This window comes from Heloderma suspectum, chromosome 5, assembly GCF_057233095.1.
Source record: "Heloderma suspectum isolate Gila_16-S chromosome 5, 16-S_ref, whole genome shotgun sequence".
In the NCBI taxonomy this organism is placed as follows: domain Eukaryota; kingdom Metazoa; phylum Chordata; class Lepidosauria; order Squamata; family Helodermatidae; genus Heloderma; species Heloderma suspectum.
In genome coordinates this window covers 120,003,619-120,031,438 of record NC_139462.1, presented here as the reverse complement: position 1 = coordinate 120,031,438, position 27,820 = coordinate 120,003,619, and the positions used below count along the sequence as shown (strand labels likewise).

Genomic DNA, 27,820 nt, shown 5'->3' with positions numbered 1-27,820 from the left:
TTATGGCTGACAGTGAGATAGAGGTACAAGTGATCGCCAGTATGTTTGCTCCTGACTGAATTTTTTGTTCTTTTAGATCCAGGCTTGAGCCTGAGCAGAGCAATAAATCCAAAGTAATGTCTGCTCCCGAAAGAGCTGTTCAGACATCTTCTGAAGAATCTGAGGACAAACTCATTTATGAAGGCAACAGAGGTGATATTTCACTCCTATACTGTCCTCCACTTTGTAGGTTTTTGGGTCTATGTGAGGAGCACTTGTGTTCCAAATTGATAACTTCCTATTTCTTCAGTTGGTTTCATCACTACAACAGTGTATTGTATAAAAATGGAACTTTGACATATGCAAAGGTTAAAATGCTCCATCCTCAAGGCCAGTGGATCCAAAAGTCTTCCAGGATGCCGTCATGGAGTTTTCAGCTAACGTGGCAAGTCTTCCTCTCAATGCCCTGGTTGATTTTTAGAATAAAGAATTGACATAGTTACTCCTAGTAGATACCCTCTCCCACTCCATAGACTCAAAGTAGATCGTTGTTATTCTGAAGAGCTGCTGGAGATGAAGTGGTCGGGATGATGGCTTTAAGTGAAGGTGGCAGAAAATTCAGAATAAATCTGGCCATACACAGCTTGGAGTTCATTTGAAGCCTTCACTAACCTAGATCTGTCCTGATGGCCATTGGCCATGCTGGCTGAGTCAGATGGGAGTTGTAGGTCAATGGGTACAATTGCTGAACTTGTGCAACCATCAGTAGCCTGGTGTAACTTACAAGGCATTTTGCAGATATAATTGTTTACATCTGCTCCAACTTGGGCATCATGTCGATTACAAGTTCTGTACTGGAATTCCCCTTGGACTCTGCTATTTGCAGTTGTGGATATGTTTCAGTTGATTTCACTTAGGGATCCTTATGCCCCCTTGACCTTTCTCCACCATGACTAGTAACAACTGGTTGGAGGAGGCTGAATGCTTTGGTCAATGTAGTGGTCTATCTGTCATTGTCAGAGAAGCATGATCAGCACATTGAAGATCAGTACCTTCTAAAGAGGCCATCTTAGGCTGCTTCAGCAGCTGCTTCCCAACCTAGAGAGAGCTGAATTATCCACAGTGACATATACCTTGGTTACATCTAGGCTAGGTTACAGCAATGTGCTTTAAGTGGGCTGCCCTTGAAGACTGTTCAGAAACTGCAGTTGCTACAGAATCTGGCAGCTAAGTGTGGGAGCTAGGTGCTAGGATCATAGAATAGTAGGGTTGGAAGGGGCCTACAAGACCATCGAGTCCAACCCCCTGCTCAATGCAGGAATCCAAGTCAGAACATCCCTGACAGATGGCTGTCCAGCCTCATCTTGAATGCCTCCAGTGTGGGAGAGCCCACCACCTCCCTAGGGAATTGGTTCCATTGTCATATTGCTCTAACAGTCAGGAAGCTTTTCCTAATGATCAGCCGGAATCTGGCTTCCTGTAACTTGAGCCCATTATTCCATGTCCTGCACTCTGGGATGATGGAGAAGAGATCCTGGCCTTCTTCTCTGTGACAACCTTTCAAGTACTTGAAGAGTGCTATCATATCTCCCCTCAGCCTTCTCTTCTCAAGGCTAAATATGCCCAGTTCTTTCAGTCTCTCTTCACAGGGCTTTGTTTCCAGTCCCCTGATCATCTTTGTTGCCCTCCTCTGAACCCTCTCCAGCTTGTCTGCATCCTTCTTAAAGTGTGGTGCCCAGAACTGGACACAGTACTCCAGATGAGGCCTAACCAGTGCTGAGTAGAGGGGAACTAGCACTTCCCGGGTTTGGGAAGCTATGCTTTTATTACTGCAGCCCAAAAGACCATTTGCCTTTTTTGCAGCCACATCACATTGTTGGCTTGTGATCGACAATTCCAAGATCCTTCTCGCTTGTAGTGTTGTTGAGCCACCTATCCCCCATCTTGTAACTGTGCATTTAGTTTCTTTTTCCTAGGTGCAGAACTTGGCATTTATCCCAATTAAATGTCATTCTGTTGTTTTCAGCCCAGTGCTCCAGTCTATCAAGATCACTTTGAATTTTGTTTCTGTCTTCCAAAGTATTAGCTATCCCGCCCAATTTTGTGTCATCTGCAAATCTGATGAGCATTCCCTGCACCTCCTCCTCCAAGTCATTAATAAAAATGTTGAAGAGCACTGGGCCCAGGACTGAGCCCTGCAGTACCCCACTCGTTACCTCTCCTCAGTTTGAGAAGGTCCCATTGATAAGCACTCTTTGAGTCTGATTCTGTAGCCAACTGTGGATCCACCGGATCGTTGTTTCATCTAGTCCACTTTGAGCTAGTTTGCTCATCAGGATATCATGGGGCACTTTGTCGAAAGCTTTGCTGAAGTCGAGGTATATGATGTCTACAGCATTCCCATGATCCACAAGGGAGGTTACTTGATCCAAAAATGAGATCAGATTCATCTGGCAGGATTTGTTCTTGACAAATCCATGTTGGCTTCGAGTCATCACTGCATTGTTTTCAAGTTGCTTACAGATGGATTACTTTATCATCTGCTCCAGAATTTTCCTAGGGATCGATGTCAGATTGACTGGTCTGTAGTTCCCAGGTTCCTCCTTTTTACCTTTTTTGAAGATAAGGACAACATTAGCCCTCCTCCAGTCATCTGGCACTTCACCCGTCCTCCATGATTTCTCAAAGAAAATAGACAGTGGTTCTGAGAGTTCTTCTGCCAGTTCCTTTATGACTCTAGGATGCAGTTCATCTGGCCCTGGAGATTTGAATTCATTCAAAGTAATTAGTTGTTCTTTGACCATATGCCTATTGATCTCAAGCTGCAATCCTGCCCTTTCAGCCTGCACTTCGCCTTTGCCAGGGGGGTCATAGACCCTCTTTTGGGAGAAGACTGAGCCAAAGTAGGAATTGAGCACCTCTGCCTTTTCTTTGTCATCTGTTATCGTTTTGCCATCCTTATTTAATAGCTGAGCCACCATTTCTTTCCTCTGTCTTTTACTATGCAGGTAGCTGAAGAAAGCCTTTTTGTTGCTTTTAGCATTCCTCGCTAACCTCAGCTCGTTCTCAGCTTTAGCCTTCCTGACAGCATCCCTGCAATTCTGTGCTACCTTCCTGTACTCTTCCTTTGTTGCTTGGCCTTCTTTCCACTTCCTATATGTGTCCTTTTTTGTTTTCAGGTCATCCCTAAGCTTTTTGTGAAGCCACGTTGGCTTCTTCTGTTGTCTTCCACCTTTTCTTCTTGTTGGAATTGTTTGTGATTGTGCCTTGAGAATTTCCTTTTTTAAAAGGAAATCATATTACACCTATTATTGATCAGTGACATTGGCTACCTTTTTGTTTCTGAGCCCAGTTCAAGGTACTCATTTTGGCCTAAATGGTTTGGGACCACATTATTTGTAGGACCGCTTATACCTGTATGAGCCTGCCCAAGCATTCAAATCAGCATTGGAGGCCTACCAGTGAGAGGTGTCAGGCTAGGGGTATTAGAAACAGGGCTTTTTCAGTGGCATCCCCACACCTTTGGAACTACCTCCCAAAGGAGATAAATATGGCCTCAAGCCCTACTATGTTTTTTTAATGCTGAAAAGACACATTCTTGTCTGCATTTGGTAGTTAACTTTTTTTAGCTGGGACGTGTGCGTGCATATGCTTCCTTGGTATTAAATGAGACAGAGAGCTTCGGCTATTGGGCGGTATAGAAATTAAATAAATAAATAAATAAATAAAACTTAATATGTTAGCAGCAAGCCGCTTGCCATACCTGTAAAAATGAGGAAGAATGCCCTGCCCCAAAATCGGGAACAACAGAGCACAGTAGAAATGGGCTGGATCAGACTATTTGACCTCTGAGAGTCTTTGGTTCTAAAACTTGACATCCAGTCCATGAGCATTATAAATTTCACTTTGTTCCCTAGCACCTTATGTGCATTTTTGTTATTTTTCTCTGTCATTCCAATAGGAGCAGAATTGAATCCAAAAGCAATAGGAATAAAAATACTGATTTTTTTCACTGGGTTTGGAGGGGAGGGGCTGAAACACCACATGGCAATTTACACCTCCTCATGGTTGAAGAGTACCAACATGGAGTTGTAGAAAACTGGCTTAAAAAGTTATGAATTTTTTTCAGTGCTGTTGGAGTATGTTTGACCCCATCTGTCAACAGAGGGCTAAAGAATATATTAATATTAAATAATCTGAATATAAGCATGTTAACCCTACAGTTAATCTCTAAACTGAATAAATGCCTCTACCATATACAGAAAAGAGGCTTTTCATTATAAATAAAGAACCAATTTAATCATTTCTGAAATACAAATATTTGGGGCATTTCATTTTCACTTGATGAAAATAAACTGCTCTAGTCTGCCCAGTAACTATGAGACCTTACCTTGACCAATCAGTCATGGACATCTAATTTTTTTGCTTCTTTGTTTTTGCGAAGGTAGGGTCAAATCAAGACAGAGTGAAGCAAAAAGGTGCAACACTGGAAAGAAGAAAAGACAAAATTGTCCAGTGCACAGGTCCCTGTATTCCCATACTTAACCTAACAAGTTGGCATGGCTACTGGTCCTAAGAAATAACATCTTACAAGAATATTTTAAATATACTCTTTGTTTAGGTAAAAAAAGAAAATGTGCAAAATGTATACGGTATGACAAAAAGACCCAAGGCTCTCTGTCTGTAAGAATGAAACAGTGTAAAATTATATTATTTAGTTGTAAATTAACATGGTGTAATGGTCAGGTTTGCACCATTGTTTAGGAAATATATGAAGTATCAATGGGAGAGTTGATTTAAATCTGCCTTTTCTTGGTGATGGATATTGTGATTGAAATCACCTTGATTCAAGTTAGTCCACCATGCTGTGATCTGACCTGCTTACAGTCTACTAACCTCTTCTCTGACTCACCTCCTTTTGGTTTCTCTCTCTCAGCTTATTCTCTCCCCTCCTCAGAGACTGCCAGTCTTTTCTTTCCTACTTTATTAACCCAACACTTTTTTCTTTCCTGCTTTATTAACCCAAGATTCCCTCTCCCCCTTGCAAACTTTCTCCTCAAAGAGAGAGTGCAAAGTGCAGTGATTAGCTGTTACGGGAGCAGCAAAAACTGCTTCCCCCTAAGACACTCAGGTTGCTAGAAGGAGAGGGCAAGTTCAGCAGTGTGTCTGAGTACCGTCTCTTTACTTTTCCCATCTAAGTGATGATGATTAATTCCTATAAGAAAAAGTAAAAATGGTGCACATGAAGACAGTGACTGGGTTTGCATGACATGCCAAGCCATTGTGGGTTGTCTGGAACAACCCATGATGGGTTAGTATGTCGTCCGAACGTGGACAGCTTCCCCCGGGGTGGGTTAATTTTTTGAAAAAAGCCATGGCAACAGCCAATGGCTTGAACCCCCCTTTTTTCGCTCCAATCAGGAGGAAAAAGTGGGATGGTGCGCACTTTTCTATAAAGAGGGGATGCCAACTCGAGGAGGGGTGGACTACAAGGAGAAAACCCTCTGGGGTCAGGTCCACCTTTAAAATCCTGGGCATCCCCTTGAGAAGTCAATAATGTGAAGCATTTTTCCCTTAAAAAAAACTTAATGGTCTATAGAGCAACTGACAGCTGCCGGGGGCATCGTGATCCTGTTGGATTCCCCCTACATTGTACAGTTCGTATGTGATATTTTCACTACTTTCCCCATTCTGTCAATGTCTTGGTCAGTTTCATCCCCACTCTCCTTGGTTGTTTTTCCCCTTTCTCTTTAATTTCTCAATTGTGCTGTAACGCTATTCTGCTATAGCTCTATTGCGAAAGACCAACAAAAAGAAGACAAACAAAAAGAAAAAGGTGACTGAAAAGGGGGAGGGAGCAGGGAGGGGGTCAGGATGGACAGACAAGACAGGTTCTGCCATACAGAACCCTGGGATACTGGGTGGAGGACCAAAATGGAAGGAAGGGGAAGGAGGGGGAAACAAGCTGCGGCAAGCCCAATTGTCTGTCTGGTGCCCGAACCACGCACTATGGGTGCAAGTACACACACAAGCACAGTGTGTAGCTTGTCACCCACAATGGGTTGCCCTGTCGTGCGAATGCACCCAGTGTGACATGAGCTCGGTCTCCACTGAACATTCTCATGGGGAAGGGCAGGTGGAGAGCCCTCTGCGCACAGTGATGCCTTGCCTCTCCTTTGGAGCTTCTGCAACATACGGGCTCTCTCCCAGAAGTAGACTAGCTAGAAAAAACATTTTTAGTCCTCCAAATATTTGAAAACACAATTACTTCATTCCTTCAGAACAGAACCTAAGTAATAGTCTGGTTTCTACAAAAAAATAGTACATCTGTTATAGTGTGAAGTTCATTTCCTCTGTGCTCCACATAGGAGAAAGGCTGCTTTAAGGATAGAAGCTGTGTTGGGATTAAGGGCAACCACTGATCTCTCCCTCCCTCTTTCTCACTTTATATTTGTCCTGGTTGCATTTGCCTAGCAATGGCAGCAGTGGATGTACATGCCACATATCGTTAGTACTGGCAATACTTAAAAGTAATTGGTTCCAATGGGATAATAAAGGGGACACTTACTGATTATTATTAGTTCTATAAGCTGACTAGTCTCCTATTTTGTAAATATTGTGAATATTGTGTAGGTGGAATCTTCTAACATTAAAACCAGATTGGCTCTTTTTACAAAGTGTGGTTATAATTAAAGCAATCATGAATATATCCTACAGTTAAACAAAACTATCTGATTTTATTGTGATTCACTTTTAGGGCTTGTCTGCAGTGTAGCTCACCATAGCTCATCTTGCATAGCACTGGCTTGCAGAACTTGTACCACTTTCATAGCAGAGAAACTACCTGGGTCTGATGACAAGCAGATACTCTGTTCACCACAATGGTCTATCTTATGTTGGCAAAGACTAATTCTCATCTTGCCAGTGCCATCTTCCTTCCTAGTACTAAATACAGAATTCAGTTCCTTAGAAACTCTGCTTCTGGTTTGTTTTTAAAGGTTTCTGGCCTTTAAGGCCGTTAAGACATACTTGAGAATGTGCATACCTCTGAAATATCAGAAGGCCAAGGGATGGTAAGATTTACATGGTTGGACACAAGGTTCGAACACCCCTGCATAGCTCCTTGCCCTTCCCCATGGCTAATTATGCAGAATAAATTATGCAAAATAGGGGAAACTGAAAATTTTCTTAGTTTGCACGCTAAAAGTTCCAGAATTCGGCTTTTCATAGCAGAGGATTTGGATTACCTTGTCATAAAATTCTGATTTTTTTAATATAATGTAAACAGAACCAACATCACAAGCTAAAATGTATTGGGATGGAAACCCACATAATAAAAAGAGGGCTCAAAGGAGGTTCCTTGGCTGTGGGATGAACCTGGCTTTCTGCTGCCTTCACACCTGACATGGCAGAAGCGCATACTGCTAAATGGAATGCCGGCTCAGCCACCCTTTTTTCTCTTCCCCCCATGCTTCAGGCATGATGCCTGCCCCCCCACCACATGTACATTTATCTAGCCCCTCTTCACCTTATTAATACTTTTTAAAAGGAAATGTAATAAAATAGTTCAAAACTGCTGCAAGAGTTGGGCATGGTGATTTTTGGCTCAACCCCAGGCAGGGCTGTACAGATTTTGTGAAATCCATTGCGTCTGTGTTTGGCGGATTGTCAGGTACCTTTTGTTCCATTGTCTGCTCAGTGATGGAATCAGATTTTTTTAGGGATGTACGAAAATTTAGTTTCTGGTTGCAAATGCATACTTGCGCAAATTCCCCCGAAGGAAAACACGGGTCCGTACATCTGCGGAATCTGTGCAACTTGGAAAAAGCCGGACCACTGTAGGATCTGCAGGTGGGATTCATCAAGATCCAAACTCATGTGACTCCGTTGTCGATTTCTCTGACATCCCTAACCCTATGCATAGATGACTTCTGTACAGCTGTAGAATGGGTTTTTTCTCCCAGAAATTAACCCTGGAAAGAAGAAATGTAGCTTGAATTGAATACAGTGAATGTCCTTTTCTGCAGGCCGCAGAGCTCTAAAAAGTTTCATCTGTCTTTAAACTTTCTTTGGATAAGGAAGTGAACATTAATATCAGCCATTATGCCTAGTTACAGAGTGTTACATGGAAGCATCTTTATAATGCCTCATCCAGAATTGTTTTTAAACAGGAACACTCTGAATGGCCTCCCAAGAGAGCCAGCATCTGATTTATACCGCAATATTGCCAGTCTAATTGAAAACAATTTCACTGACAAGGATATAAACAAGTACCAATGAAACAATAAAACATTACCCAAGTATCTTGGAGAGAAAAAAACCTTTCACAACTAATGGCAGGATTAAAATATAGAATAAAATGAAGCAGTAATCTATTTAGTTTTCTATTTCTGGGAAAAGCCAAAGGTTAATATGCCTTTCAGAAAATCACAGTTCACTTAAGCAGTGTCCTGGGATGTAAACAATATATTCCAGCAGGTGGTACAGTAGAATGAATTTGGGCCTTAACTGATGTTACTTTTTACCAGTGTTGTAAATATTACGAAGCCACTGGTTTCAAGGTCCTTAAAGCTGAGTTTATCTTAAACCCCTTTCTACAAATATATATGCACTTGCTTAAGATACATAGTATTCCCACTTCCAAATAGGAGCTCTTTCCAGACTAGTTGGTGGAGTCAGCCCTTTCCTGAAATGCAGAGTCACCATTCAAAAAATGGTTCCCCCCTCCGGAACAACAAGACGGCTGCCAGCATGCATCCATTGGGCAGCGGCAGTGGCGGTGGCATGGCGGCTGGGCTTCTGGATCACGTCAAAGCTCACCAAAGTGCTTCGGAGTGACCCAGTTCACTTCGGGCCACTTCAGGGGCCCTCCGCCTCACCTTGGAGGCAGCCTGAGGCAACCTGAAGTGCCCCGCTTCAACTCGGGGCTCGGGATTCGTGCCGAAGCGGTACACAGCCCTACTTATTTGCAGCACAGAAAGGACATCTTTTGGCCTGAGTGACTCATGCTTCCTCTCACCATGCTTACTCACCTAATCGAAAGCCTGGAGATGCAGGTATCTACCCCCAAGAGAAGATCTCTGGGTTTCCATCAAAAGTAGGAAGTGCGGCAAGAGGCATTAAAGGTAGTCCTTTAATTTTAAAAGGTAATCAGAGCCACAGGCAGTTCTTGCTTAACTAGGAATGGTATTAAATGGTTCTGGCAAATTTTGGCTTGCTGTTGAAGGTAGTTTATTTTTTCTTTACAGATAAGAATGTGATAGATGAACATACTAATTTTGGACTTTGGGGTGATGGCAAAGGAGAAGATGAGCTTTCACCTGAAGAAATCCAAATGGTAAGTTATATTTTCTACCTTTTAGTTGACTTTTTACCTAACAAACCATACCTGCAGCTACTGAATATAGAATAAGCACAATGCACATGCTGGATCATGTGCTTTTCTGCTAAGTGACACTGTAGCAAACCTATCATACGCATGGCTTTTCCATTTGCTTTCCTAATTCTTACTGTCAAAAACTGTTTAACATTCTTAATCATTATTGGAAAAAGTGGGAGTTGTGTGGCCATGATCTTAGTGGGAAAGTATTTTTCAGCAATTAGACTACTCTTCAAGATTTTATTGTGAATTGTTATTTCAGTTCACAAACAGAAGAAGCTATTTTAAAACTGAGAAACATAAAGATGAGAGAAAAATGTGATTTCTAATGTTGCCTTTTGTGAACCACTTTATTCTTAGGCCACAGTCCATTTCTTAATATATTATGCAGGGGCGGGGGGCGGGTTGGTAACGAGCATTGAGAGAATGAATAATAGAATTATTTGTGTATCAAGTAGGATAGTATGTGGGCGTGGGGGGATGTGGGGGTTGTATCTTACACACGTCTGTAACTGCCTGAGACCTCTTTTGAACTATAATGCACCATAAGGATGTTTATAATGGGTCCACTGAAAGAAAGATCAATTAAGGAGAGAGACCTTTTTTAGAACCTGTTCGTGCCATACTAAAATAAACCCCTCATATTTTTGGATTTAAAAAACATGTATGAAGGTCATCCTTTAGAAGACCTCTATCCATATCTTCAATATAACCTGGAGGATCAAGAATCTGGCAGCTGCTTTTTCTGCCATCACACTGTTTCCCCAGCCCAGCAGAAGTTTTGTTTGCAGAATCAGGTTTCTTCATGCACATCCCTTTGCCATACACAGATCCAGAAGCACAATAGTTTGCTGCTTGAGCAGGTCTCCTGGCTAGACACCTGCAGGAACAGGTACTATGCACATAAGAGACCACCAGATTAGGGTCAGATGCAGATGCGGATCCTCATCTGGATGTGACCTAGCTAACACCCCCATCAATGCAGTATAATCAGGCTTCATTACTAACAACAATCATTGCTACTGAAGTGATTTATACCTTGTGAGTGCTTCACTGCCAGGGGCTTTGCATCAGTGCACATCACAAGTCTTGTAGCACTTCTCTGTAGGTTTATTGAGGTACTGATTGCGGATATGCTTGAAGGTGGAATAACGTGGTATACTTGACATGGGTCTGCCACTGAAAACAGCATCCTTATAGTGAATTCTTGCCCTTTTTGTGTAACCTTCAAAAATACTTATGTCATTATTTATTTACTAAAACATTTCTATACTGCCTTTCAGCATCAGTTTTCAAGGCAATTTACAAAATTACACATACAGTAATAATTTTACAATGTAAAACAGCATTGTAAAACAACAACTAAACACAGCATAAAACCAGCTCAAACAGTTTTAAAAGCCCAGGAGAATAAAGATGTATTTCTCTGACATAGAAAAGACAACAGACTGGGTGCTAGCTAAGCTTCCTTGAGGAGTGAGTTACATAGATGGGGCACCAGAGCAGAATGCCCTCTCCCTACTTGTCATTTGCCTCACCTCAGGTGGCACCTGGAGGAAAGCCTCAGCAGATGACCTCAGAGCATAGGCAGTTGGATGTGGCAGTAGGCATGATATCATCATGTAGTGCGTGATGTCATCTGCTCCTGCTCCATATAATTGTCTGCTGCTGCAGGGGAAACAATGACAGCACAGTGTATCAGGGAGAAAGTTACATGGGGATGTTATTGTTGGTAGCAGCTCTATGCCAAGCATAACATGTAGTTCTGTCCAGAATGTTGGAATAAGAATGGCTGAACTTGTTTCATTTGGCAAATGTTCATATACACGATTGAGATAGCATCCATGTTTGTGTATGCAGCATGCCCTGATTGGGTAATCTCCAACAAGAGGATACTGCATGATATTGAGATGCAGTATTGTAGATAAGGACAGCTCTTAAGCATATGGCATTTTTAGTAATATCTCTGTGCCAAAAAAAAGCACTCTTATTGTTTCTGTGGAAAACTATGGGAATAGGATGGAAACTTCCATCCTGCATGATGTTGAAGTCTTATTATTTAAAATATTCTCTAGAAAGTTAGAGAACTCTCAGCTGTTTTTATTTATTTATTTGATTTGTATCCTGCCCCTTTACCAAGAAAATGGTTCTCAAGGCACCTTACAATCGTAGGAACTTAAAAATGTAAAATAAAAACAAGATTAAAACAATAAAAAAAGAAATACATTAAAAACACAACAATAAGAATAAAAACAGCAGCCAAGTCAAAAACTAGCTTACACACCAAGGCCTGCTTGAATAAAAATGTCTTTTCCTGCTGGTAGAAGGGCTGCAGAGAGGGAGCCAACCTAGCCTCCCTCAGCAGGGAGTTCCACAGCCTGGGAGCAGCCACTGAGAAGGCCCTCTCTTGCATTGCCACCAAATGTGCCTCTGAAGGCAGCACTATCAAAAGATGGGCCTCCCCTGAAGATCTGAAAACCTGCTGGGCAGGTTTGTATGGAGGTAGGTAGTCGTTCAGGTAGCCTGGTCTTGAACCATATAGGACTTTATAGGTCAAAACCAGCAAAACCCTTACGACTAATCAGGGGCACCTCTGTCCTGTCTGGATTAAGTTTCAATTTGTTCATCCTCACCCAGTCCATTACTAACATCAGACACCGATGTAGAACTAAAATAGCTTCCTTGGATTTAGATGGAAAGGAGAGATAGAATTGGGTGTCTCCCAGTGGTTTCATGTGTATGTTAATTAGCATGGGGACAAGGTGGAACCCTGAGAGATACCATAGGCAGGGTGGATTGATTTAAATCAAGGCAATTTAAATCAGCAAGAAATAAGGTTGATTTAAATCACTGATTTAAATCAAGATTCCCATTGAAACTTTTTCATATGTTTCCTGAACAGCATTGGAAATCTGACCACTAAGCCATGTTAATGTACAACTAAATGGAAGATTATTTACACTTTCATTCTTACAAGCAAGCTTTGCATCTCTTCATCTCACTGTATATATTTTACATAATTTTCTTTTTCCCTATAGGGGATGCTTTTAAAATATTCCCATATAGGATCTTTCTTATGACCAGCACCCATGACATTTTGAGATTAACAACATAATCCTGTACATCTTTCCATTAGGATCAAAGGGGCTTACTCCCAGTTTAGTTGGTATATGATTGCAGCCTTAGTATGAGAATACAAGAAGATGTGTAGTGGATACTTTTGTCTTGTCTTTTTCTTTCTAGTGCTCCTCCATTCTGTTTCACTCTTCTTGGCCCATCCTTGCCCTCACAAAAAATGAAGTAGTAAACAAAAATGAAATGCCCATGACTGATAGGTCAAAGCAAGGTTGGATAGTTATTGGGTTGAAAAAAATCCAGTTTACATTTTCTAGAACGCATTTGTTTAAACATCAACTAATTTGATTAACAGCAGTTTTTATCCACTGTACTATATTGTCTTTCTGTCTTAACTGGCTCCTTTGCCTTGCTTGGCATAACAGATAAAAGGAAGTACTTCTTCACACAACACATATTAAACTATGGAATTCACTTCCACAAGATTTAGTGATAGCCACCAATTTGGATGGCTTTAAAAGGGGATTGGACAAATTCATGGAGGAGAAGGCTATCAATGGCTACTAATCCTGATGGCTCTCTGCTATCTCCAGTACCAGAAGCAGTATGCCTATGTACACCAGTTTCTGGGGAACATGGGCGGGACGGTGATGTTGCACTCATGTCCTGCAGCTGGTTTGCCATTGCATGAACAGAATACTGGACTAGATCGACTATGGTCTGCTCTAGCACAGCTCTTATGTTCTTAATTCCACCACCACATAAGCACAGAACAACAGTCCTTTTTAGCCTGTGTCTTTGCACATGTGACTTTAGTCAGAGAAACTGAAAGCCCAGAACTTTCAAAAAGCAAGAACTATTAGTTAGGCTGGACAGAACCATTTTCTTGAGATCAAAAACTAAAATTAATGCCCATGTTTGATTGGTAGGGAACTTCATTTTATGGGACTGTAAGTGTAGGTTTAGCATGTATATAATGAAATTTAATTATAACTATGTGATGTTTTAAGTCAGAGAGAATTTTAATATTTTATTGTGCGTGTGTGTTTTAAAAAACAACAATTTAAATCTAAACAAATTAATTTAACTTTTAAAACTCCATTTTTAAAAAAGTCATCCATTTTTATCCTCCTTGATCACAGGCCAACAGCCGTGGCATCAAACAAAATTCCCTAGCACCACCTTCTGAAATTGCCCTTCCATGAAGGACCAGAGCTACCATAGTGCTTTTCACCTAAATTGGATTAGATTCCAACAAGTTTCATATACAGGCCAATCAAAGGGGCTTAATTTTGAGCAGCACACAGAGTTTCGGAAAAAAAAATCTTGTGCATCAGTTGCTTTTGCAGTCCCAACACAGCTCTGCTGCATCAGAAGAAGACTTGTTCTGCTTTGCATTGGACACAGAGGCACTTTTCAGAATTTTGCACTTTAGGACTAACTCAACTAAACAGCATTAGTGCAAAAAGTACTCATTGTTGCTTTGCCTTGTCACTGGAAAAAGGAAAGGGAAAATATTTTTGAGTCTTTAATAGCAAAGCATGCACAGATGATCCTATATAAAGAACCAATAGTTGCTGCTGAAGTATCAGACTTGGACCATTAAGTTCATGAAAAACCTTGATGGAAAGATGGAATAAAATGCGAAAATATTATGAGATTACAATAAAAGACCCCTGCTTACAGGATTATTAAGAACACTTTGAGTACCTTCCTTTTTGTTTTAACAACTAGCTATAATGTAGACCTCCTAAGATCTTTAAACCTCATATTGTTATCTTTCTCTCCCCAGTTTGAGCAGGAAAACCAGCGCCTTGTTGGTGAAATGAACAGCCTGTTTGATGAAGTGAGGTACAATTTTTTCTACTTGCTGGTCCTGCATACGTTGCTATGATCGTCTGCTCCAGGCCCCCTTTATATAGAAAGAGTCTCCAAATTTATTTTTTATTTTGGCACATTGACTTAAACGTGCTATTCGATATGGCATTCTGTAGTATGGAGACCTGGAGTATGCTGTTTGGACAGCATGTCTTGGTATTATGCCTGTCCAGTGTTGGACAGTAGCCTCCTCCCAATTAGATAACTGGAGCTGATAAATGTTGCAGATTTTATGTGCTTATGTACAATTTCATATTTGCAGCACTCCTATGTTTCCTAGTTCGTTGCTAATTACAACAATACAACTGTCTGACTAACACTGCCTTATACTGAGTCAGATAATTGGTTCATCTAGTCGAAGTCTGTTCTTCAGCGTTTTCAGACTTGGGACCCACTTCTAACTGTATATGCTCCCTTTCTCCTGTTCTTTCCTTCTTTCTCCCTTCTTCCATCCTGCACATTGCTACAGAAACCATTAACTGGTGGCTAGCTGAGTTAAAATACATTTTTGGTAATCTAGTTTGCTTGATTTGCAATTCTTCAGTCTGTCAGGAATGTACCATATTATATGTCCTTCAGTCTATAAAAATGAAGAATGTTTGTACTTACGTAGTCTGGCTTTTTGTTGTTGTTTTTAGACAAATTGAAGGGAAGGTGGTTGAAATATCTAGACTTCAAGAGATATTTACAGAAAAAGTCTTACAGCAGGTAAAACCTCAGTTTGGCCCTTTTACTCTAGACCTTTTCCATTATTTCATGTCACCATGCCCTCTGGAACAGAGGCAAAATGTCTCTAGGTAGTTGAGCAAAAAGAAATAGACAAGTAAGATTTAGGTGGGATAAAATATGAATTGCATGCAGACTTAGACTAGACTGCAGACAAAGTGGACTTGTATAACCCAAATGGGCTTCAGAAACATGCCCTGGCCATAGCATAGTTCCGGGGCATTGTTGCAGGGGGCGGAATAACTGCCTGGTAATTTTTTCCCTACGATGCCCTGATACAACACTGTGCCTGGGACATTATGGGGAAATCAAAATGGTGGCCAGACCAGGCAGTGGCAAAAAAAAAAGTTAAAGGGAGAAAGAGCCCACTCTGCAGCCACTGCTAGCGGTAAGCTTCCATAAAACATTCAGACACATGCACACACCCCGGAAGTTGTAAATGGGGCAAATTTTGCCTTTGCTCCTTTCAGTCTGAAAGTTCTGGACTGTGGATCAAACTACATATTACATTAATTGCACAGTGTGTAGCTGAGGCTTATCTCATTTTTTTCCCACCACCACTGTTCACTTCCTGAAATCCCCTCTCCCCCATGCACATGTACACGTTCATGGGAGTTAAAGATGCTTTTTTTCTTTTTAAAGCACCCTGTGCACGGTGATCCCAATCTGAATTGGAGCCATATGCACTTCTCTAGAGTTTAAAAAATGCCTCCACTGGACAATTAACATAATGTATCATTTGACCCTAAAGTTCAAATTGAACGAAAGGGCACTTATTCAAAGCTTAATACTGTGTATTTTTTCCATTGTTAAGGCAAATATGTATTAGGAGAATTGAATGCAACATCCTTGCATTTTGCAAGCATTTGTTTTGATTCTGAAGCATCTTTTGGAGCAGGGGTGGACAACAGCAGCCTTTTTGTGCCCTCCCAAGTTAACCCTGCCCAACTGCTGCTGAATTTCAGCGGCATGGTGGTGGCGGTGGCAAAAAGACCACGTATTCACTTTAAAACAAACCTCATGGGGACCATGGACCTTGTTTTACCTCTGGGGCCTCCAGGAGCATGATTACCCATTAAAACAAGGTGTATGCTCTCCTTGCTTTAAAGTGAAAATGCACCTTTTTGACACTGTTGAATTGCTGCTGAATTTGGGTGGGATTTTTATTGCAGGGAGCTGTAGCCCTCCATGGGTTCCAGGAATCAGAAATTGGCCCTGGACCCTCTGAAGTTGCCCACTCATTTTAGAGGCTGTTGAATTTCACAACCTGAATACTTCAGGTGTCTTTTTATGATGAACCTGAACGTCTGTGAAAACCCGAAGGCCATGTGTTAGGACATATGTATTACTGTTGCCAAAAGCATCAGCTCCACGTTCCCTTATCCTATCCTCTCCCCAGTAACACCTGGGGACGAAACATCACACTGCAAGTCTCCACACCCCTGCTTAACTTTGTTGCCTGCCAGTTGCAGAGGTGGAGAAACTCATAACACAATGACATCACACCAGCTGTTACTGAGGGGGAGAGAATGAGGTGGGCTGCTGCTTATGGTGGCAGCTATGTTTTGTCAATAGGCAATGGTTCTTTTTGGATATTCAAAGATAATGAACACACCAGTGGGAGATGGAAAGAAGTTTATTTAGCTAAAATAAAATAAAGCAAGAAAAAGCAAGACCATACATTAAAAGCATAAAACATATGTCCTTTCAGCTACTGGGAACTCCGGTATTTTATCACGATAAGATCAGCACATCAGATAAGATCAGCAGCGAATGTGACGCCATGATGGCCTGATTGTGGGAGCTGTCCAGGTTGGCCTACAGCCTGCCTCTCACACCTTCCTCAGAGATCTATATGCAGCTAGTGGGCTCTCTCCCCCCCCCCCGCCCCCGGAGAACGAGCTAGCATCAGCCATTGGCAGGCAGCCAAGCCAGGTGGCGGTAGGTCGCTACACCCGACCCTGGGCCTCCTATGTGTTTCCCAGGCAGATAGCTGAAGCCAGAAGCTGGGAGAATGTGTACAGTTGAAGAGGCATAATGCAGAAGGCCCACTAGGCCTGCATAGAAAATCCAGGCACAGAAGTAAGCCAGGCTCTCACATGCGTTGGGGCATGGAAGAGAACAATTGTGATACACCACTAGCTCCTTGGTATACGCTGGTCTTACACGTCCACTACATTTATTATTTAACAGGAAGCTGAAATTGACAACATCCACCAGATAGTTGTGGGTGCGACTGAGAACATCAAGGAAGGCAATGAAGACATAAGAGAGGTAATCTCCCTGATGAATTTCTTGCTGTGTATCAAATACTTCTCGACTAAAGCGTGACAGGCCTCACCTTGGCAGCCTTCCTGTAATGTACGTTGGGAGAACATTGCTATCATTGTTAGTTGTATCTTCTGTGAAAATGGACACCCTGTCTCGATCTGTTGAGATACACAGATCACTGGCATTATTTCCTAGTATAAGGTGGCTATGGCACTCTCTCTGTGAAGCTGTTTCTAAAAGTGTTCTTAGGGAAAAATCCAGTCTCAGCCCTGGACAAGGAATGACAGAGCTACCTTTTAGTTGGCATTGTCTCCTTGGGATTTGGTTTCTTTGCATCAGTGGGAATTAGAACTCCTTGTTTGTATATGAACACTGGGATTTTTATGGTTTCAGCACCTGGGACTTTAAAGAAAACAACTTAAATGGAAATAGGGCACTTCTGCTTTACTGCAGGCAGCTATTATGTTCTATAGCTTCTGTTTATTGAAACAGGGTGCATAAAACCACATTTAGTCAAATAGAAGGGATTCCAGGCTGAGTATTTTTAAAAGGGTGTCTAAAATAGGGAACTCAGGGGGAAGATAGATGTTGCATTTCAGTAGTCATCACAGCAGGCCCTTCATATGTGGGGTGACTCAGGATCTGCAGTTTGTCTGAAAAAAAAGGAAAGGTTCCTCCTGTGCAAGCACTGAGTACTGACTTTACCGACCTCAGAAGGATGGAAGGCTGAGTCGACCTGAGCCAGCTACCTGGGACCCAGCTTCCGCTGGGATCGAACTCAGCGATTCCGCTGAGATCGAACTCGGGTCGTGGGGAGAGTTTCGGTTGCAATACTGCCGCCTCCCACTCTGCGCCACACGAGGCTCTTACAGTTTGTCTGACACACCCAAAAATCCATCAAGTCCAACATTGGTTCAGTCTTACTAATGCTCATGCTTTACATGGCCTGTTCACACGTTAAAAATATTTGAAAGCTGTGTTTATAATTCATTGTTCCTGTTATGAAAAAATGCACACATACTTTAAAGGGAAAAAAGTGAAGAAAAAATGGAAGAAGCGCAAGCATTGAATTTTTGTCAATGCTGTGTCATGTTTGAGCAAATATGCAACATGCCAGTTGAGAGTTCTGAGGCAGCTATGGGTTCCAGACAGTGCTGGCATTTTTTTGGTGCTTGACTCCTACATTCTACGTTCTAAAAACAGCTGCAGCAAAAGAAGGCAGGGGAACTTTGAGACAGCTGTAGGAGAGTGAGGGGTTAAACCCCATGGGCTGCATGCAGCCCCCACATGTGTGTTATGCAGCCCCTGTGTTCTCCCCACCTTTTTGGCAAATCTCCCCTCGCCCCCGTATCACTGCATCTGCATCATTAATGGTGGTTTGAAAGTAGCAGTGCCAGCCAAGTCGGCAGGAAGAGGAAGCTAAAGTCTCTTCCTCTAGCCAGTGACCTCAACTGCTGCCGGAACTGCTGCTTCAGGGCTGCTAATGGCAGCACAAAAGCATTGAATCTAGCCAAATCATGAAGAGGAGAAGGATGCTAAAACCTCCCCAGTGACCTTGCACCAGCCAGGATTGCTACTTCCACGCCACTAAGGGCAATGAGAAACCAGCAGTGCTTGCTGGGGTCACGAGGGGTGGGTGGGGTGGGGTGGGGTGGAGGCTTTAGCTCCAAAGCAGCATCCCCCCTCACCTCAGGTGAGCATATGTGTAAGAGTGTTATGTATGCGTGTGCGCACACATGTGCGTATGTGCAAAGAAGCATGCATTTGTGACCCTCTCCCACTGTCCAATGTAGTCCTCAGGGCCAAAAGGGTTGTGCACCCCTGCCCTCCCCCGACACATCTGACAGCTGGGTCAGATGTATAGGATTGGCCCTACCACGGTGAGCCACATGGCTCTGGTGGTGGTTTGGGAGGAATAGCAGATCATGCCTCACCATCAACCATCTGCAGGGCTGCCCATCCCTGCCACCATCAGCACCACGTCCACAGCTCTCTGCTGCTGGTGCATTAAACAGCATTTACTGCAGCAGTAAAAGTGGCGATGGTGCTTCATGGCTGGCTGGCCTGCCAGCCAACTCTGGAGTGCCATTGCCACTTTTACTGCGGCAGCAAATGCTGTTTAATTTTACGCAGCATTTGCTGCTGTAGGGCAGAAGGCTGGCAGCACTCCTGTGGAGGTCTCCAGAGTGCTTCCCCAGAGCGAGGCACTGTGAGTGAGGTGGCCCTGGAGAGTGCCTGCACTGTTATCACCATGTTGCGACAGCAACAAATACTGTTTAAAGTTGAAACAGCCTCCATTGCAGCAAAACAGTGATGGCACAGGCACCTCTAGGGCCACTTCGACCACAACATCTCCCTCCAAGGAAGGCCCCTTCCTTGGAGTGCACCATTGAGGGTCAAGATGGCGCTGGAAGTCTTGGCATCACCTGTGCTGCTGCCGCTAACTCAGTGGTCAAAAATTTAAAAGATTGGGGGGAGTGCACTCAATATCTGGTGCCAGTCCTGCTGGTAAAGCAGGGGCCCTTAAGTTCTTGTAGTGATGTGAAGGGGATTCTAAAACCCTTCCTCACAGCATGACCTTAAGAATATAGAGAGTTCTGTCAATTTGCAAATGACCAATTAATACCCTCCCCACACTGCAACAGGCTGTCTTGGGATTGTAAGCGGAATGTTGAGCTCTGCAGCCAGTTGCCACGTCAAGCCCTACAGAGCAGAGGGGATTTAAACTCACCCTTCCCAATTTAAATCCAATCAGCTAGCAGTGTAGGCTGTCTGTGTGGCAGCGGGTGGGGATATTGTGGGGGCTTCTGTGCCAAACCGCTATTTTTAAAGTATGCTTGCTCCCCCACCCCTTGCCGGCCATCTATCCAAGGACATGGAATGGGGATGTGGAGACCGCAGTGCAGCACTAGAGAAGGACATAAACCAGTGTAGAGACCTTTATGGAGCCCTGCTCAGTTACATCTCAGTGACATGTATTTGGGAGAAAATATGGGGATGGGGAAGCCAAACATCTACCACCAGAGGAGAACCGTGGCAGAACTTGTAACTACTAAAAGTCATAGACAGGATAATGTCCAAGGATTTAGCACAGCTGATGGGCTTAGAAGGGCAGCATTGAATTGCCCTTCCCCACCTTCCCATGGCTGCTGCTCCTTTCCCAACATGTCTTTTAAAACACATTTCCATTTATCTCCTGCCTTGGGGTCAGCTTGCAGCCCTTATATCCCTACTGTTTGCAGTTATCTCCCTCCTGAGCAATGCTTCCCTCCCGGTCAACAGCAAAAGGTGCCTCTTCCTGATTTTTGAGGAACTCCCCCTTCCCACCCCCCCATCAGCAGAGTCCCCTAACTTTGTATGTAGCATGGGGGGTGCCATGGGGAAGAGGGCTGGGGAAGTCTGCTTCTACTCCCCCCCCATTTCACACCCCCAAACTCTGGATCCAACCCAATGACCTGGTTTGAATGACATGACAGCCCACCCTGGGTTAATTAACTCTTGGGGCGCTGCAGGATGTGCCATCCACCATTAGCAATATGCAAGCCCCAACCAGGATTTGGCGAGTCGTCCTAACTCAGGCAGTAGACATTGAGGGTTAAATAACCCTCGCATAACCTACTGTCAATTTTAGGGTTAGGTGAGGGTTATTTAACCTTCAAATACCCCACCGTCCAGGTTTAGATGACACAAGTCACAGCAACCCCCATCCAGGGCTTGCGTATTCATAATGGCGGCCAGCGCACACCCACAATGGGCTGCAGGGTCATGCAAACCGGCCCGATGTGTACTGGCGCTATCACAGACATTAGGCCCAAATTTCTGCGACACGTTATTCAGTTAACTGTAGTGAGCCCCACTTGTGGCAATGCAGTTCTGTTGATCTCTCCCACTAGCTTTAGTATGTTCTTCTCATTAAAGCATGAGCTTCATGCGTAGCTAGACTTGAAGACCTACCTTTAGCCATTTATTTTACATAAAGTGTTTGGGGCCCAAACTGACATTTTTTTTGCCTATTCTTGAATTACGTATCGCAGTCCAAGCCTTTTTAGAGAAATAATAAAACGTTTTTTCTGCAGGCAATCAAGAATAATGCTGGATTTCGTGTGTGGATCCTCTTCTTCCTTGTGATGTGCTCCTTTTCTTTGTTGTTCTTGGACTGGTACGGTAGCTAACCTTGGCCTATTCACTTAACCTTGACTGAAGTCTGCTGAAGCCACCTGGACCAATATTGGCTGAAGACATTTTCTTTGCAAAGCTCTATTGTATTTCATGCATTCATCATCATGGTGGAAATATCTTGATCAGACACATCTATTTCTCTACATTCTTGTGACAAATATTCTGGTCACATTTATTTTTTATCACTACTCAGGAACATCCTGCAACAAGGTAAACCTTGAGATAGCAGACAGAAATGGGGCAAGTGGCAGAAAACCCTCAATAAAAGTGTAACACTAGTTATTGCAATAGGAAGTCATGGACCATCATGAAGTTAGGTTTGGTGAAACGTTTACAAAGGAAACTGATGTAGTACATGAACAGAAGTCGCTTTTCAGCCATCTCTCCAGGTTCAGTTTTAATCCCATGGCCTCCCACTAAATAAAAACTGTTGTGCATATATGGGTTGCTGGTTGTCATTCTGTACCATTACATTTTGCCCACACTATGCAAAATTTGTGACAGTATGAAAATTTTTATATGGACCATATACTCATACTGTGTTACTGAAATATGAACTCATATAGAACATTTATGTCCCAACCAGTATACCAGTGGTTAAACCAGTGGCCTAAATGAATGTGCTTCCAAGGATGCTGTCCTGATCTTTTCTTTTTTTAAAAACACCACTACAAAGAGCAATAAATCCAAATTCTTCAATCACAGCCATGTACAATAATCATAATTGAAAATGAATCTTGGAAAATTGGAGGGGGTTCTGTTGCAAGTGCAGTGATTGGAATCCTTAATTTTTATTTATCTTAGATGCAATCTACATGTGTGTAAACATACCGAGTTTGAGAGACATGATCATACTTTATTTTACACAGAGTGAAAATGTCAAAAGTTACATGTGAATTTACATTCAATAGAGTACTGACTACTAGGAAATACAAACATGGTATAGTTTAATATGTTTACATGGGACTGAACTCTTTTTAAATGCAAAGGAAAGATTTGGCACATAATTTATTGCTTTTATGCATTCCACACAGCAATGATGATATACTAAAAATTCTTTTACAACACATAACTATGTTCAGTATTAAAATTTCTATATGGAAAAGCAGTTGGCATTTTCTAAGCAGACTGTGATACTGAAATGTATTGGAAGGAAACATAACCTAAAAGTGGAACTGACCATGTTTGTTCTACTACAAGATGTAGGGAAAAGAGACATTTTCATTATTATAAAGCATGTTTCTACAACAGTAATGAAACTTTTGACATGTCCACTGGGAAGTAGCACATTCAGAACATGGAACAAAAATGCAAGCTGTAGTTAGCGAAATGCTTTGGCCCAGTGATACTGGGCAAGTCAAGTCCAAAGTTCGAGAGCGTGTCGTTCTAGTGCACTGCTTTTCAACCAGTGATACTTGTACCACCTGACATCCTGTGAAGTGCCACTTGCTGAAAAGCACTGCTCTGGCATCACTACAGTATATACACAGCACAGTAGCACAGTACTGGAGAAGTGGATAGGAGTCCAGGCCCAACTCTAAGCCATAATACACAGAGTTCTCTTGTTTTCAGTCCAGACATTCTGTAAGCAGCTGCTGCTTGTGCTACAGGTTGACCACCAAAGCTCAAGCCACTTTTTCCAACTATAAAAGCGATGAAATATATTTTGAAAGATTTTAAAACAATAAACATATAGTTTAGGAATCTGCCAACACAATAAACGTGCACCTACAATTCTAGACTTGTCTACAATATCCTCCCTCCCTCCCCTCAGTTTACTTCAAGAAGACAACACATCTCCCCCCCCCCCCCGCACATGCCATCTCAACTGCAATGAGATGGGGACATTTAATGCATTTTCTCCTTTCCACCCAGCTCTATAAATGTTTATGTGAAAGTCCCACTGAGTTCAGTGGGACTGATTTCTTGGTAAGTATGCTTAAGATTGCAGCCTTAATATTTAAAGATTAGAAAATGCCAAAGGATGCTGCTAACAAAAAACATTTTGCAACATATGAAAAGGGAAATGTTTTAATGTTGTACAAAAAGAGAAAATTCTCACAAAATTACTCCTTTCTTGTTGCACAAATTATGTTGCGGGCTACATCTACAGTGAATGGTTTTGTCTATTTATTCCATAGGGCTCCACTACTCATCAGAATATTTGCCGCCTTACATTCTTACACACTCACTAAACGTCATTATCCATCATTAATATGTACATCTCTATAGTGTCTATTTTGTGTTTTGGTGCAAGTCCATATACAAGATTCTCTAGGCATAGTGGAAACGCAGTGAAATGTTCACAGCTATAACAAAACAACAATTAAGCATGCCTTGTTGCAAATAATTTAACTAACATATCTGGTATAGTGAGCAATAACCGACCAACTTTATTTCTTGGTACCCATTTTTGGGTAGCAAGCCAATTCTAGATAGAGTTCATAGCTAATCAACTTAATTTCTAGCAATCCCTATGATCACTCAAATTGCAAAACTGATTTTAAAATAAAACACCAGTACAGATAGCAAAATGCTCCCATGTCAAAAAACCCTGAATAGCTCAATGAAAATTTAAATTACAAGAACGTACCTAAGTTCATTTTATTACAAGAGAAAATGGTGTTAAAGCTGTAAAGCAATGTTGATATGCACTTGGCCATTAATGGCCTACATTTTCATTTTCTTATTTTTCCTTTTTGCAAAGCAGTTATCAGCAACCCAAAGCAATTACACCATAAATATGAGTAACCTCTAAATTATCCATAACAATGACACGTTCCATGAAAGCCCTCTCGATACCTTCCAATCAACAAGATTAATCATTCTAAGCTGATTTCTCTGCTGCTTCAGTCTCCTGCTCAGAAAGTTTCTCTTCTGAAAGCACTGTCATCCACGGAGATACAGATCGTGTGATGGTCTGTTTGGCCAGGTTGTAGTGGTTTATAACTGTATAAAATTTCCCTCTAGCACTAGAGTCTTGTTCAGAGTAGTAGTTCTCTAATCCATCTGGAATGCACTGATTGTTCTGAAAAACAACCCACCATTTAAACGTATTGAAAATATTATAAGACTTTTTTATTTTTTTTAATCCACAGCAGACTACAAGAATAAAACTTTATCAATATATAACAGAAGTAAAACAAACTTAAATTATCAAAAATCATTTAAAAATTTTAGCACGCTGCAGTAATCAAAAAAAAAAGTTACCAGAGCTGTCCAGATAGGATTGTAGTTGGTGTATCAGCCTAATCTGATGAACAGTGAGTGCTCCATGCCATCGAGGCTACCTGTGCCTCCAGTGACAGGGCTGGATCCGAGACGACCCTCAAACTATGAACCTGACCCTTTAGGGGGAATGTAACACCCTGCAGAATCAGTTTGAAATTAAAAGGCATATATCTTCCTCAAGACTGACATATCAGTAGATCTAGCTTCAATTCTACCCCCAGCCTGCACAAAAAAGTGCTGGGGCCCAAAGACCAGTGATTCGAGAAGTGTATTGAACATACAACACTGTTGTTATCCCCATTGCTATGATGCTGGGATGGAGGCAGGGAGGCTAAAGATGAACCAGAGTGACTTACAATGGCCCTAAAAACAGTCTTGTGTTTTTCTCTTATGTTGAGATAGTAGAAATCAAGTGAATCCATGGCAGAAAAACACATGTAGAGGAGATTACACAAGGAAGCGAGCCAACCCATATGCTACAACTGAAGCCATAATATGGAGCGTTATAATCAAAGAACTAAGCATATAGGAAACATAATGAGAAATAGAGATGAGGATGACTTGATGGATGTGAATTCTCACACACACTCATCTATACACATATACAAATACACACGCGCACATATGCAGCACTTCTCTCTCCACTCCTGCACACCGCACTCTTCCTCTTCTTCCTCTCTACAAACAAAATGTAGCTTCCCCACCTGCAAACCACCTCTGCTTTCTTAAGAGTGCCTGGGTAGCAACAGCCATGTTTACTCTGCTGGTACAGTTCTCCACGCTGGCATTCAAAGGGCTAATCAAACAGGCACCAGATCAGCCAGCGCTTTCCCTCCTCTCCCACTGCTCTCCTAATTTCAAGGGAGAAGTGTTGCACTAATTCATCCTTGCATGAATTGCCATTTAAAATGGGGAAATATCCCAGGATTTTGGACATAATCTAAATAGGTAAACAGAGAAAGTTAAAGGATGTTTGAGGTCAGCACAGTCATTGTCGGACAGCTCATTTCAATAGGATTTTTTAAACTCAAGCCGTATTTCAATTTTTTCTGAAATTTTTATCAGACTATACCCCTTCCTAGGCAGATTTTCTATGCGAAGTTAAAAATGATTGTACAAATCATTTTCATTTCATCATAATTTTTCAGACTGTGTAATGACACCATTATAACATTTTTTTTTTTTTTTTTACTAACTTTTTTCATTTATTTGTCTTGTAACACACACTTCCACACCAGTGGGACTCTGCTTTTAACCTCTACTGAGTAGAGGAGCAGGCACAGGCTAGTCTAGAACAATCACAAAGCTAGACACAAAAAGGGAAAAGAGGCTATGGAAGGACAAGACTCTCCAGTGGTGGTGACCTGCAAGGTGTGTGCAATGTTTGTTTTCTTGCCTGAGAACAACTTGGCCTACACCTGCAACAAGTGCAAGTTGATCACGCTGCTGGAGGAAAAAGTAAGTGGACTGGAGCGGCGACTGTCAACCCTCCGGGGAATAAGAGAACACGAAGAGTTCTTGGACAGAATGGGGGAACTACAGCAACAAAGGGCAGACCAGAAGCTTGAAGAGCAACAGCAAGATGAGGCAGTGGGAAATGCTGAGGTGAAGAAAAATGGAGTAGAGGATACTCCTTGGAAAACGGTGACAGTTAGGAGAAGAAGAACTAGACGCCACTCTGCACCAGTGGAAGCGGTGGAGCTGTGGAACCGATTCCAGGTACTTGCAGATGAGACTGGAGGACAGCCTGCAGAGGAAGAATCACAGGGGAACCTGCATGAGAGTGAGCAAGAGGCTAAAGGTCAGTCAAACAGAGGCGATGAAACCCAGGCCTACAAGAAGAAGAAGAGAAGAGTGGTAGTAGTGGGAGACTCCTTGCTGCGTGGGATCGAGACCCAAGTATGTCGCGAAGACCCGTGGACTCGCCAGGTATGTTGTCTCCCGGGAGGACAGATTAGAGATGTGACTGAAAGGTTGCCTGCACTCATAAAGCCCACTGACAGGTATCCCTTTCTTCTCATCCATGTGGGAACAAATGATACCGCCAAGCGGAGCTACGAAGAGATCACGTCAGACTTTGAAGCTTTGGGAAGGAAACTCAAGAACTTTGGGGCCCAGATAGTTTTCTCATCCATCCTTCCAGTAGTTAGAAGAGGGATAGAAAGGGAACGAAAAATACTCCAGGTGAATGACTGGCTACGAAGGTGGTGCCGACGAGAGAGATTTGGATTCTGGGACCACGGCCTATACTTCCTGGAAGATGGGCTGTTGGCTAGGGATGGGTTGCACCTCACAAAGGCTGGGAAGAATGTGTTTGGCCACAGCATGAAGAACTTCATCAGGAGGGCTTTAAACTGAATCCTACGGGGAAGGGAGATGTAATGTTGGGGGTAACAATGGACGTAGGCGCATGCACTGCAATGGAGAGAACAGCTCTGATAGCGCCCAATAATAGTCTTCAGACACAGGTAGGAAGAAAGCCAGACTATGAAGCACATGGTCTTCGATGTCTATATACTAATGCCCAGAGTATGGGAAACAAACAGAACGAACTTGAACTCTTAATACAGGAGGGAAATTATGACTTGATAGGTATAACTGAGACTTGGTGGGATGACTCTCATGACTGGAATACAGCAGTTGAAGGATATAACTTGTTCAAAAAGAACAGGAGGAACAGAAAGGGAGGCGGGGTTGCACTGTATGTGAAAAATACATATCTCTGCACAGAAATACAGGAGGAGGAGCTTGGTAGCCCCATCGAGAGCATCTGGGTTGAAATAAATGGAGCAAAGAATAAAAGGAACCTGGTGGTCGGAGTCTACTACCGGCCACCCAATCAAGGAGAAGACAAGGATGAAACTTTTGAAAAGCAAATAGCCAATTTTTTAAGGAAGCATGATGTAGTAGTAATGGGGGACTTCAATTTCCCCGATATTTGTTGGGAGACAAATTCTGCAAAACATGGCCCCTCCAGGAAATTCCTGACTTGTGTGGCGGATAACTTCCTCCTACAGAAAGTAGAGGAAGGAACTAGAGGATCGGCTATCCTTGACTTGATCCTAACCAACAGAGATGACTTAGTGGATAAAGTAGCAGTTA

General features: G+C 42.4%; 2 protein-coding genes across 8 annotated transcripts in view; one reads left to right on the top strand and one right to left on the bottom strand.

The window, feature by feature from the left end:
- Positions 1 to 22,587, top strand: part of STX18 (syntaxin 18) — a 67,786-nt gene extending 45,199 nt beyond the window's left edge. For all 5 annotated transcript variants that reach the window (XM_084857132.1, XM_084857133.1, XM_084857134.1 and 2 more), the window contains 6 exons: positions 77 to 192; positions 9,228 to 9,316; positions 14,226 to 14,284; positions 14,950 to 15,019; positions 17,231 to 17,311; positions 21,385 to 22,587. In XM_084857132.1, coding sequence (XP_084713258.1) covers positions 77 to 192; positions 9,228 to 9,316; positions 14,226 to 14,284; positions 14,950 to 15,019; positions 17,231 to 17,311; positions 21,385 to 21,480 — 511 coding nt within the window. In that variant the 3' untranslated portion in view covers positions 21,481 to 22,587. The remainder of the gene's footprint in view (positions 1 to 76; positions 193 to 9,227; positions 9,317 to 14,225; positions 14,285 to 14,949; positions 15,020 to 17,230; positions 17,312 to 21,384) is intronic.
- NSG1 (neuronal vesicle trafficking associated 1) overlaps positions 22,239 to 27,820 on the bottom strand; it is a 37,543-nt gene continuing 31,961 nt past the window's right edge. The window contains exon 6 of one of the 3 annotated variants that reach the window (XM_084857139.1): positions 22,239 to 24,515. In XM_084857139.1, the coding sequence (XP_084713265.1) occupies positions 24,472 to 24,515 (44 nt within the window). In that variant the 3' untranslated portion in view covers positions 22,239 to 24,471. The remainder of the gene's footprint in view (positions 24,516 to 27,820) is intronic. The other 2 variants (XM_084857137.1, XM_084857138.1) reach the window with 2 other exon arrangements.